Source organism: Gorilla gorilla, chromosome 3, assembly GCF_029281585.2.
Source record: "Gorilla gorilla gorilla isolate KB3781 chromosome 3, NHGRI_mGorGor1-v2.1_pri, whole genome shotgun sequence".
In the NCBI taxonomy this organism is placed as follows: Eukaryota; Metazoa; Chordata; class Mammalia; order Primates; family Hominidae; genus Gorilla; species Gorilla gorilla.
The window spans coordinates 207,571,841-207,584,500 of NC_073227.2; the positions used below are offsets into that span (position 1 = coordinate 207,571,841).

Here is a 12,660-nt window from a genome sequence, read left to right on the forward strand (position 1 = left end):
CTTTAAACAAAAAAAGATCAACAACTTTTGTTACGTAGGCACTAGTAATAGCTTTCAACTTTAAATTCCATGTGCACTTCTTGGATATGCCAAAAAATATTTGTCAATGAAGGAGACTGCAATGAAGGAACTGTTGAAATTCTGCTTCTATAAACTTCAATAATATTTAAAATGCTGAAGGTCATCAGTTTAACACTGAAACTTCACTAGACAAAATACAGGTACGTTTCTGATTTGCCAAGTGAAAACATGGTACTTCTTAGGAAAAGAAGTGTAGGCGTCCTCAGTAACTATAACGATGAACACTGGAGTATCTAAGCCTCTTCTGCCTGATAGCAAATGGGGCCCAGAGCTATCCTCCCTCCTCCTGAACCTTGACAGCGTCATGTCCTAGCACAAGGGATCCCCCGAGCTCTATGATGACGTCTGTGTACTCGATGGCCGCTGTAAGCAGTTCTCGAGTGGGATCTCTAGACTGGTACCATCAGAGCTACCTGGGAACTGGTGAAAAATGCAAATTCTAAAGTCCCAGCCCAGACCTGTTGGATCAGAAATGCTAGTGCTGAGAACCAGCAATTGGGCTTTTAACAGCCCTCCAGATGATCTGATTCACATTACAGTTTGAAAAGTACTAGCCTGTGTCTTCCCCATGTGATGAATTTCAGTGCACTAATAAAGGGCTATTTTAATTTAAAATAATTTTGGGAAGGTGCTCAATGTCCTTTCTTACAACTCTGAGCAGATAAAGCTTCACATTAAATAATTTTCACTAAACCAAATATGAAAATATTCTTTTACCATGCTCTACATCCTTTTCTTTGATCATACTCATGGAAAAACCAAAAGTGAAGAGTCAGTTACAGGTTAATTATGAAAGCTTTACGTTATTCAAGTCTTATTCCTGTACATACGAAGAAGAATTTTTGTTTCAAAAAAATTTTAGGTAAAATTACTTCTGAACTTTTTCTTTATTGCACCACCTACAGATAAGCTCTCCAGATCTCATGGTTACTTCTGATGTCTGTGTAAATCACTATGAATGGTAAAAAGGAACAAAGACATAACATACATTGAGATATTTTTTGCAAAGCACTCATATTACGTATATACACACCTGCATAAAATAAAAGGACTCAACCCCCTCAAAACCACAAACTGTTTTTTCCTACCATTGCAATAGCAATGCGGCCGAGCTCTACGACATGGCTGCTGCAAGACACAGACACAAGCACGAGCACTTACAACTGTACCTTCTGTGCTCACCGTGTCAACCACAGCATTGACAAGGTGCATTACGGTCACTATGGAAGCTTGCAAAAAGGTACAAAAGCAGTCAATTAGGAACATCTTCAGTTAGTTAGAAAACAGTGCATGAAATAAAGTTTTGTATTATACCATTTCTACCTCAGATTCCAACCGATGAGTGCTTTAATACAACCACATAATGATGCGTGGTCTCCTCACTGTTAGCTGTGTGTCTCAGAGACTTTTTTAATCGAGCTATATATTTGTTATTATTAATCAAAGGAATAATGTAAACATATTTTATTGGAATTTGAACAAAAAAACTTTTAGCTTTAAATTTTTTCACAATTACAATTATGCATCATGCCAGGCCAAAACGATTCTTATTTTAACATCTTACAGGCAAGACTCCACATTCCAATACGACAATCTGTGGTTCGCCACTCTTCCGGCTGCTTAATCACTCACACATTGTCCCCCCAAAAAAAGAAACTGAAGGAGAAACATATGCAATCTAAAACAAGAATGTTTTTGTCCCTGTTCTGATTGCTTTCCCTGCAAATTTCTTGTCTGTTTGCAGATGGACTAATCGCTGGTGAGCTAATGTACCAGTATAGGAGACTCTGTCCGTCTGTTTCCTGTGTAAATTCCCTTTTCATTTGTGTATCAGATTGTTTTAAAATAACTATGCCAAGGTAAATATGTACGCATGTGGTAGGCAGAAGGCTGGCCCTCAAATAGTCCACGTCTTAATCCCAGGAGCCTGTGAATATGTCACTATACATGGCAAAAGGGACTTTGTTGACGCGGTTCAGGTAAGGAAACTGAGATGAGGGATTTCCCTGGATTACCTGGGTGGGCCCAATGTAATCATAAGGGTAACTTTTCTGCACAGAGGCGTTCCCAGTTACGGCTGGGGGGAGCTCTGCTGACAGAAGGGTGGTCAATGAAACACTGTGTTGCTGTCTCTGAGATGGAAGAAACCAAGAGCCAAAGAATGTGGGCAGCCTCTGAAAACCAGGAAAGGAAGGAAAACAGGTTCTTCCCTCGAGCTGCAGAAGGGAATGCAGCCCTGTTGATCACATGACTTAAGCCCTGTGAGACACAGGGGTCGGGCTTCTAAGCTACAGAATGACAGCAACACAAGCCTACATTGTTTTAGGCCACAAAGTCTGTGGTAATCTGTAATGGCCCTGGAAAACTGGGAATACGACGCAGGAACAGACTCTCAGCAGACTTTCAGTTTACAACTGATAATTACATTATGGTAATGAGTAAAATAAAAACACTCCTGTATATATGTTTTTTCTCTGCATTGTACTATCTGGAAGCTAGTTTTCATAACTAATTTGACCATAACTTATTGAAAGCACTTGGGACTATTTTTTTTTTTTTTTTGAGACAGAGTCTCGCTCTGTCGCCCAGGCTGGAGTGCAGTGGCGTGATCTCAGCTCACTGCAAGCTACAACTCCCGGGCTCACGTCATTCTCCTGCCTCAGCCTCCCCAGTAGCTGGGAGTACAGGTGCCCACCACCACGCCCGGCTAATTTTTTTTATATTTTTGGTAGAGACGAGGTTTCACTGCCAGGACGGTCTCGATCTCCCAACCTTGTGATCCGCCCGCCTTGGCCTCCCAAAGTGCTGGGATTACAGGCGTGAGCCACTGCGCCCGGCCACCTGGGACTATTATTAAGAAGACTGATGTTTCAACAACAAGAACTAGAAAGAAAATGCTGATAAAATTCTGAAATGTATTTATAAAGAGCATTTAGGGGCCAAGATATAAATTGTTACATAAACTGGAAACAGGAACTTCTTAGAATTAAAATTGATAAAAGACATAATTCTATCTTGTTGGTTTAACAAGCAAAGCTATGTCCATACACCCTATTCCTAATCAACACACGTATATTTTGATACCATATATACGGTATCAAAATATACCTGTGTTGATTAGGAATAGAGTGTGTATATATATATATACTTGAAAGTATGTGTATATATATATATATATATACACATACTTGATATCAGAAATGATAGCACATACTTATAGCTATCTTTAGTTTGAAAAATGACTGCAATAGATAATAACTATATGGATTTATGGCCTATATGATGTATTATGGACTATATTACTCTGGATTGAATAATTATTAGTGGGGTTACCTTTTTCCACCAATAAAATATTTGAAATGTATAACATATTAATATGTTTAATAATAAACATATTACATGTTTATACAATAAAAAAATTATCATTAAACTTACTAATTCTGAGATTCAAAAATTTCCACTAAAAACTACATTGTGTTACTGAATATTGACGATTTTCTCTACTGGTATGTGTTAATATGGCCAAGCTAGTTATCAATGCAATTTACCCTATAGGGAAAGCAGATCAACATAACTGGTGGCAAAGATCCCACTGTCAAACTTTCTTCATTAGAAATATAATCAAACTTACTAGCAATCTCTTAAACTGTGCTCTGGCAGTACGCTCTGATCCAAATGGGAGCTGGGGCCACAGTGGGGTTGGGGGAGGAGACAAATAAAACCTTGTAATAACAAAGGTGCTACTGAAATCGAACATTTCAGACTATCACATCTCTTCTTAGAGGGGGTGTGTGTGTAAGAGAGTGTGTTCGTGTGCGTGCTGCATGGTTAAGAAAGTTGCGAGGAAGATTTCTGACAAACCCACAAAACTGGGGTGATATTAACTGTTGTGAAAAAAAGCCAATATAAGATTAGTCGATCAGATCCTTCAATGAATATGTTCTTCTCTATTACTGACAAGTTCAAACACCTATTCATTAAGAACAGTTTGGCTATTTTCCCCAGCAGACATTCATGCAAGTATGTATGGTATTGTTTAAAAGTGGTCCAAGAAAAATGAAAATACGGTGAGGCTTTAAGGGTAGCTAGTGCGTCTACATTGTGAGATAACACAATAACACAACAAGCAAGCAAAGCGCAGTGTTGCAGCACACTGCTGCCTCACCATTGTCATCGCACGATTCGGACTGGAAGGAGCTCAGGGACTGCACTTCAGACAGGCTTTCCCGGGCACTGTATGGCTGGGAAGGTTTTTCCTCTAGAGGCTTCTTGGAAAGACAGGGATCGAGATCCACCACTTTTGCTAAAAGGAAGGATGACAAACAGTAAGTATATGGGCCAAGACGGTTTTGTTCACCGCTGAATCCTGAGACACACCATGCATTACCCAATGATGGCCTGAGATTTACTGAATAAATGAATGACTGAAAGAAAAACAGAAACACCTTGCAAACTCAAACGAAGAAATAAAAAACACCCTGCACAGAAAGACCTCCACATCATCTTAGAGATTATTCAGAGTAGAAATCGCCCATAAGCATGGCCTATGGGTATCATTAGACAGTAAAGGCTGCGAAAATTTTGTTTTAAAATAGTATGTGCAGCTTTAAAAGAAAAAAGCATCAAATATATGTTAGGTCACTAATACAAATATTTCCATTTCGCCAGGTCATATTTTTAAAAATCCTAGCATGAAAATGCTTCCGATTATTTTTTTGACATATTAATAAACTCAAAAAATTATAGATGAGAACCTTTTATCAATTATAAAATGAAATGATCTCTCCAGAATATTAACTAAACATGACTAGATTCAATTTCTTAATTAAAATAACATCAAAGCCACAATGCTAAGCCAGCAATCGGGACATCCAAAAAAGTTTCAAATCATCATACCGATTTCAGTCTGAGCATACTTGTCTCTAATGAAGAGTACACACATTTTGACTGGACAGAACTTGTAACCTCACTGTTTATCTCAAGTGACATTTTAGTGAGATGAAAAAGTGGCTCTTACTGTCATAGTCAAAGTCCCAGCTAGGCTTCTGGATGGAGTCGCTGTCAGAAGGGGAGTTTGAAGGGGGTGGGGGAGGCAGGTTTGGCGCCACGCTGCAGACCGCCACTGCTTTTCGGTGCCCGTGCACAGACTCGGGGTTAAAAGTGCTGAATTCGGGATGCTCTGGGATAGCAGATCCTTCGAAGGAATTTCGGTCCAGATTGTTTCTTGAGTCACTTGGAATACTCGGGGTGTAGGAAATAGGCCGGACAGGCACCTGGGGTGGTATGTCTGAGTAAATGTTCTTATTTAGCTTGGAATCAAAATATGGTCTTTGCAAGAAAGCCGTAGCGGGTCCCAGGTGCTTGTCTTCAGGTTCAGCCTGATGCTTCTTTTTCCGAGTAATCATCTTACGGCAGAGAACAAACACCACCACCAGTAAAAATATCCCTGCAATAAACACAACGATTCCAATTCCTTCTGCCAACCCAATGTTCCACGGCGTGGACACATACTGGTTGGGCGCAGCATCCTCGCAGTGACGTCCCCGGTACTCGTGGCTGCAGTTGCAGTGATAGGAGCCATGCGTGTTCTCACAGAGGGCCCCGTGCAGGCAGGGGTTTCCAGAGCACTCGTCGATATCACTCTGACACCTGCCAAGAAAGTCAGGAATGAGGAGAGACCTATGTAGCATACGCCAGTGTATGTCAGGCTCAATCCTTAGAGACTTGAAGACTCATCCCTCCTTGATGAGCTATGTGAAGATCAAACCCAGATAAAAGACAACTAAAAAAATGTAACGTCGACAACCACGAGAAAAGACCTTCTGTGGAGAAACCAATCATGTGATCGCATGCTTTTGATGTATATTTGGGAAGGAAACATATCAAGCCAATATTAATGGCCATTTTCCTAGGATCAACAGACTATTACATCAACCCCATTGGCTAAACATTAGTTTTTTTCAAGTATTATATATACTATATTCATCTGCTTGATAATTCATTTTAAAGAGTGAAAAGATTATAAATTATATAAGGGGTCAATATGAGGATTATCAAAATCTGACATAATGTAGTTCAAATCACTGAAGGTCTGTTGCATCTGCCAGTCAATATTACGCTATGAAAAGGTATGAATCTAAATTTTGAAAGAAACCATTTACCTTTCTCCCCTAAAACCCGAATCACACTGACAAACGGCACCATCCAAACTGTCAAAGCATGTTCCGCCATTCTTACAGGGTTCATCTTTGCAGTATGGACTAAGCTGACACCTGAAGAGTAAGGAGAAACAGACATAAACCTCACGATCCTATTGCAAATAAATACAGCAAAACAGAAAGCAAAACAGAACACATTAGCAAATTAACGTGGAGACTTTTTACATGTACCATTATATGTTTAAGAATTTTATACTACAATTGATTATGAAAGTTAAGAAAAATACACATACCTCTGACCAGTATATAATCCTCTACACTGGCAAACAAAGCCTCCGTTGTCGACAACACACGTGCCCCCATAGAGGCATGGGTTGGAGGAACACGGATTGACGCTTATCTCACAGTGGGTCCCTATGTACAAGGCACTGCATTTGCAGTAATAACCTAAATCGGCAAAAAGGAACAAAAAAGTCCTATCACTCAATGACTCAGAAACCTGGTCTTAATTATATTGCTTTTTATCTTTATTCTCCAAGGTCTGTAAAAGCTCGTAAAATTCTCACTCTCTCTGGGAAAAAAGTTGGCTACATCAACAAGCCTTCCACTGCTGGTATAACCAAAACACCCAGAATTGAAGAGAGAACTCAGTTAGCTTCAGTTCATCATAATCTGCATTAAGATCATTAGGTCACACATATAGAGGAGGAAAATACAGTTCTTTACCTGAGTGACCATGTACGTAGACAGCACCACTTAACATCTCAATTTATTTGCAATTCACAAGCATTTAAGGATTAAATGAGAAAATAATGAATGTGAAAAGCACTTTGAAGACTATAAATTACCTTTCAATATTTTTATTTTTTGAGACAGGGTCTTGCTCTGCCACCTAGGCTGGAGTGCAGTGGCGCAATCTCAGCTCATTGCATCCTCAAACTCCCAGGCTCAGGGATCCTCCCACCTCAGCCTCCTGAGTAGCTGGAACTAGAGGCATGCCACACGCCTGGCTGATTTTTTAAGTTTTTGTAGAGATGGGGTTTCCCTGTAACGCCCAGGCTGCCTCACTTCTAGCCTCAAGCGATCCTCCTGCCTCAGCCTCTCAAACATGTAAAGATTTAAGAAAGGAGATCATCACATCTGTTCAAAGCAGTACGAAGAATGTCGACTCCACTTTGTCAAGTGACAGGTGGTGTGGCAGACCTTCTAACTGCCTGCCTTGAGGGCACACCGCAGCACAGTGCTTCCCCGCCCCTCCAAAGCTGGCGTGGCTGTGGGTTTTTCTCAGGATGAAGAACTGTGGTGCCCTGGGCCAGGGCCTTTAGGAGCCAGGGCACGGCTGCCATCCTCCTTTACTCCTGCTTCGGGACCATGGGAGTACATGTCAGGAAAGCACCTCTCTCAGCCTCATCCCTAAGTGACAAAATGAGGACGGCCTCCTTGCTAACCTGGTTTGGACGTGTAACTGATATGAGCACAGGATAAACGAGAGTGTTTCTGTGGGGATGGCCTGGCCCACTCTACGCACACAGAATGCAAATATACTTCCCTGAGAGAACAGCAGAAAACCAAAGCTTTGGAAATCCCACTTAATGACAGTATTATTTTTGCTCTGTTCATTATACCAAGCTCTATTTGGCATGACAACTGTCATTTTCCTAACTGCACCCTATTATTGGTAAGTGGGCCTAACAGGAGTCCAGGGTGCAAAAGACAGAGAGTACCCCACTAGGCCAGGGCTTCAAGACAGACAGATATGGCAACACTTCAGGAGGGATTCAGGGCCTTCTGGAAAATCATATTCCCAACTATTATTGGCAGCAAGAATCTAGCAGGCCCTCTACACTGAGCCATTAGATAAAAGGTGATACAAATAACAAAGAAGGGCTAAGTGGTATGAATTCTAAATTCCCCTAGGCCGATGACTATGGAGTTAAAGAAGAGTTCTGAGTCACTTGAGGTGCCTCCTGCTCGGGCACTGGGAGGGCACTGCAGGCACTCAGCAGTGGGAGCCGCGGCACCTGCAGCCTGGGCACCAGAAGGGCAGTAGACCCAGCTCTGCCCCCGTATGAGGGATGCTGCTTGCTTCCAACACTGACTGCAGTGTCTGACAAAATTATCTGAATCAAAAGAGAAAAAAATAAAAAAATACCTGGGGAGCTTCCCCTTAAATGTACACACGTGCAGCATTTTAAAGATGGCAACATTACGGAGCCCACCTCCAGCAGGCGACGGATTGCAAACGCCTCCATTCTGGCAAGGGTTGCTGGCGCAGTCTTCCGTGGCCGTCAGCAAGCAGCCTGGAGACACATCCACCGACTCTTCGATGTGTGCATAGCTTCTGGGTTTGCTGTTTAAAGGGAGCTCCTGCCCATTCAAATAAATGGAGTCCATACAACCCCTGAAACCATTACCAACTTGAGGACTTCTTCCATGCCTTGTTCCCTGCTGACGGATGTGGCCACCAAAAAACACATAGTTATCCAGGTTCAGGGTTTTCAGAGTCCCTGGGGCTGTGCCCGATGCAGTATGAACTTGGTCTAGAACCAAGCGAGCATAGTTTCCATTCACTTCCAGGGCCACTGCGTGCCACTGCCCATCATTGACCTGAATGCTCTGAACAGAGACAATTCCAGGGCCACTTCCACAGTCAAACTTGTACTGCAGCCTTCCATGATGAATCTAGGATAAAAGCAATGACTGTTCACATTACTCTCATAGAACCTTCAATGAGAGCACCTGATCACAAATCTACAGGAGAGGGCTTAGGGAGTGAGGGTAGAAGTTAGGCCTTGCATTTAAGTACTACAGAGCACAGATTCATTTGTCCACTGTATAAATCATTAAAATGCGTCTTTCAGGAATATCAGGTTATAATGCACATCCACAAAGCATCATGGAAGCGAATAATTAACTATTAACTGAACACATAAGCATTAGGTAATATCAAAAGTCAAAACTGAATAATGTTTTTAAAAAAGGTGGGCAAGATACATAACACTTGAAACACATGTAGGATGTCTCTATAAACTATAACAGTTTTTGTTTTTTGAGACAGAGTTTTGCTCTTGTCGCCCAGGCTGGAGTGCAGTGGCGTGATCTCAACTCACGGCAACCTCTGCCTCCCCTGTTCAAGTGATTCTCGTGCCTCAGCCTTCCGAGTAGCTGGAATTACAGGCGTCCGCCACCAAGTCTGGCTAATTTTTTGTATTTTTAGTAGAGAGCAGGTTTTGCCATGCTGGCCAGGCTGGTCTCAAATTCCTGACCTCAAGTGATCCACCCGCCTCAGCTTCCCAAAGTGCTGGGATTACAGGCGTGAGCCACCACACCCAGCCAACATTATTAAAATGGGGCATCACCTAGAGTTTGAATGTTAACTGTCACATGGACCTAAATCTCTGTCACGGCAGAGCAAAAAGAGCTCGTCATCCCACAAAGTCTAAAACTTGTACAGGCATCAATGTGCAAATGTGGAATTCAACCATTTCACTTACTTTATTATCTGTGCAAATTAACAATCTGAATATAATATGAAACTTATGGTTTGAAAGTCTTCCACTAAGATGCAACGCTGTGAAGAAACATACCTCCAAGATGCTATAGTCAGTTCCTCGAGCGTACATGACAACCGCATGCGTGGAATATGTTCTGAGCCTCATGGTCAGTTTCATCTCTAATTTGTTTTCATTTTCCGTCAGACGGTATTTCACGTAGCTGTTTCCAGTCAGCGTCATAGATGAACTCCCTGTGAATCACACAGAGGAAAAAATAAACCAGAACCAAGTTTAAGCATATTTTTTAAAGTATGACTCCCCTGTACCCCCTGAGACTGATTTAGGGTTTTATTTAAGATGATAACATTTTACTATCCAATTCTGTGGGAAAACATCTATTTGCTTAATGAAAAGCCCAGCATGACTGGCTCTCTGTTTGGAAAGAATAAATTTGATGACCACATCACAGAGAAATGAATTCTAAAGTAATGAAAGATTAAATATAAAAATGTTCAGCATAAAATTATTAGAAGAAAATTTCAGAAAAGTTATACATAGCCTCAAGGTGATTTAAGAAACCTTCTCAAGCAAAATAAAACAATCCCCATTCCCCAAAGAAGATGCAAATGTCATCAATCTCCACAGATGGCAACTGTTACATAAAATTATGTAGAACTGACTAAATAACAATTGAATTTCAAAATGACAAGAGGCATACTTAACAAATCAAAAGATAACATCAATATAAATGATATAAAGACAGAAGTAACTGCAACATTGTGAATGTTATCACTCCTAATACACAAGTAACTCTACACATTGATACTAAGAAACAAATAACCCAGACCATCAAACAACATGAACAGGTAGAGGCCACAGCAGAGGCAATACTGATAGGAAATGAACAAATGAGATGAAAACTTTTAAAGTAGCCAGAGAAATGCAAATTGAAATAATAATTAGATATCACTTCACACCCATCAAATAGATCGTGGGGAATTCGTTTTATAATCGAAAATGTTCAATGATGTCAAGAGAATGGAGAGTGAAACCTTCATACATAACTGGAAGAAATAAAAATTAATACAACTTTTTGGAAAAGTAATATAGTGATACAAAAAAATTTAAAATGTCATTGATGTTTGAGATAGCAAATTCTAGTTTTATAATCTATACACTGTATAGAAATGAATGCATCAGTATGTAAAGATACATGTATAAAGATTTCTTTATCTGAAAGAAAGAGAACAACTCGAATCTTTACACATAAGAACAATGTTGAATAAGTACAGCCATGCTAGAAAATATTATCCAGCTATCAAAAAGAATCAGGTTTACAGGTACTGGCTCGGAACCATACAAAAGGTGCTCTTTACCATACTGCTAAGTGGAGGGAAAAGGCAACAGGGAGAGAACTGTGTGAGATATGATCACTCTTGAGTTTCCAGGAAAATTAAACTGCTACATAATGGCGCTGCGTTGTTAGCTGTATGTCTATATAATCATTGAAGACACAGGAGGAGGGACACCAACTATGAACCAAGGGGTGTGCTGTAACAAGAGGAAGCAAAACTTACTACTGTCATTCTTTATTCATCTCCACATCTGTCTTCTTACAATAAACATACTTTGCAATATTTTTAGGCTCCAATAAAGAAGAAAATGGTAAGAAACAATGAAACTGATTTTTAAAAATAAAAGTATACCCAACCATTCAACTCTCACCTGGGCACTGACCAAACCTGCCGCCGGGACAGACACAGGTGTGTTTCTCCTCCCGGGGATCAGACACACATTCTGATCCCTCAGGGCACGGGTTATCTTCACAGCCATGGTGGACAGGTGGGCACCTTCCCTCTTCATTCAAAGAGGGGAGAAAGGGAAAAGATAATTAACAGACATTTCAAGAACATCATCACCTTTCATGTATAGCCATCAAAGGCTTCAAAAGGCCGTCTGAAACCATCTGTGACACCGACTTTCATACACTCATGTGCAGTACCTTTGCAGAGACACACCGCTGCCCTGTGGTGGCGGGGAGTCACAAAACTCAGTCTGGCTGTGCTGTGTGTTGACATCACACTTTCATCCACAGACACCTTTTCATCGCAGAACTTCCAGGGGCAGTCCAGTCCCGCGCAGAGTTTCTGGAATACATTCAGTATCCTAACTCCAATGATTTCCTCAAGGTCAGTGACGGAAGAGTTAATCTTGTGCAGAAGTTGTTTTGTTGTGATCTGAGCACTACCTGGTTTCTCTACAAAAAGTAAGACGTCCAGATGTGGGTGAGGTTCAGAGGACTGCAAACTAACAATCTGTATGTCGTTCCTCCTCACACCCAGGATGTTCCGTAAAGCTCGCTGGAAGTTGCGCCAGTAGTCACCAACGAATTCTTCCGGAGTGAGGTTGGCAAAGCGGATCGCGATGGTGTGGTTCAACATCTCCTGTGTGACTTGTCTGATATGCACTGTGATGTCGGCCACCGTCGTGAACTTCCCATCTGTTACGCTGACATTGAGAAGGTATTGCCCTATGTCTAGCTTTTTGTGTGCTATCAGCTTGCCCCCTGTGCTGGAAACAGAGAACAGGTTGTCCATCTGAGGGTCGAGACTGTAGGTTAGAGTATCATACACGTCCTGGTCTGTGGCATGGATCTTCCCAATGACGCCACCTGAGTATTCTTCTCCAGAAGCGGTGATGAAAATCTCCAGGGGCAAAATCGCAGGCGGATAGATGCTCTCCTCAATGACCCTAATGTCAATGTATGTCAAAGATGACAACTGAGGCTTTCCATTATCTGCCACCTACAAGAAAAGAAAAATAAAATCACCTTTGTCTATGGCACTGTTTACAACTTCTTCAATAAAAACATTTGTATTACTCAAGTTCCCAAAAAATTACTAACTGGTAGATACCCCTTTCTCCAC

General features: G+C 41.2%; 1 protein-coding gene across 5 annotated transcripts in view; it reads right to left on the reverse strand.

Annotated features, from left to right (window-relative positions):
* FAT1 (FAT atypical cadherin 1) overlaps window positions 1-12,660 on the reverse strand; it is a 140,040-nt gene that overhangs the window by 3,663 nt on the left and 123,717 nt on the right. For 2 of the 5 annotated variants that reach the window (XM_031010081.3, XM_055385838.2), the window contains exons 19-27: window positions 11,736-12,537; window positions 11,459-11,590; window positions 9,827-9,984; window positions 8,459-8,921; window positions 6,533-6,686; window positions 6,243-6,353; window positions 5,099-5,730; window positions 4,247-4,384; window positions 1,251-1,310 (exon numbers count right to left, since the gene is read on the reverse strand). In XM_031010081.3, the coding sequence (XP_030865941.3) occupies window positions 1,251-1,310; window positions 4,247-4,384; window positions 5,099-5,730; window positions 6,243-6,353; window positions 6,533-6,686; window positions 8,459-8,921; window positions 9,827-9,984; window positions 11,459-11,590; window positions 11,736-12,537 (2,650 nt within the window). The remainder of the gene's footprint in view (window positions 1-1,250; window positions 1,311-4,246; window positions 4,385-5,098; window positions 5,731-6,242; window positions 6,354-6,532; window positions 6,687-8,458; window positions 8,922-9,826; window positions 9,985-11,458; window positions 11,591-11,735; window positions 12,538-12,660) is intronic. The other 3 variants (XM_031010082.3, XM_031010084.3, XM_055385839.2) reach the window with 2 other exon arrangements.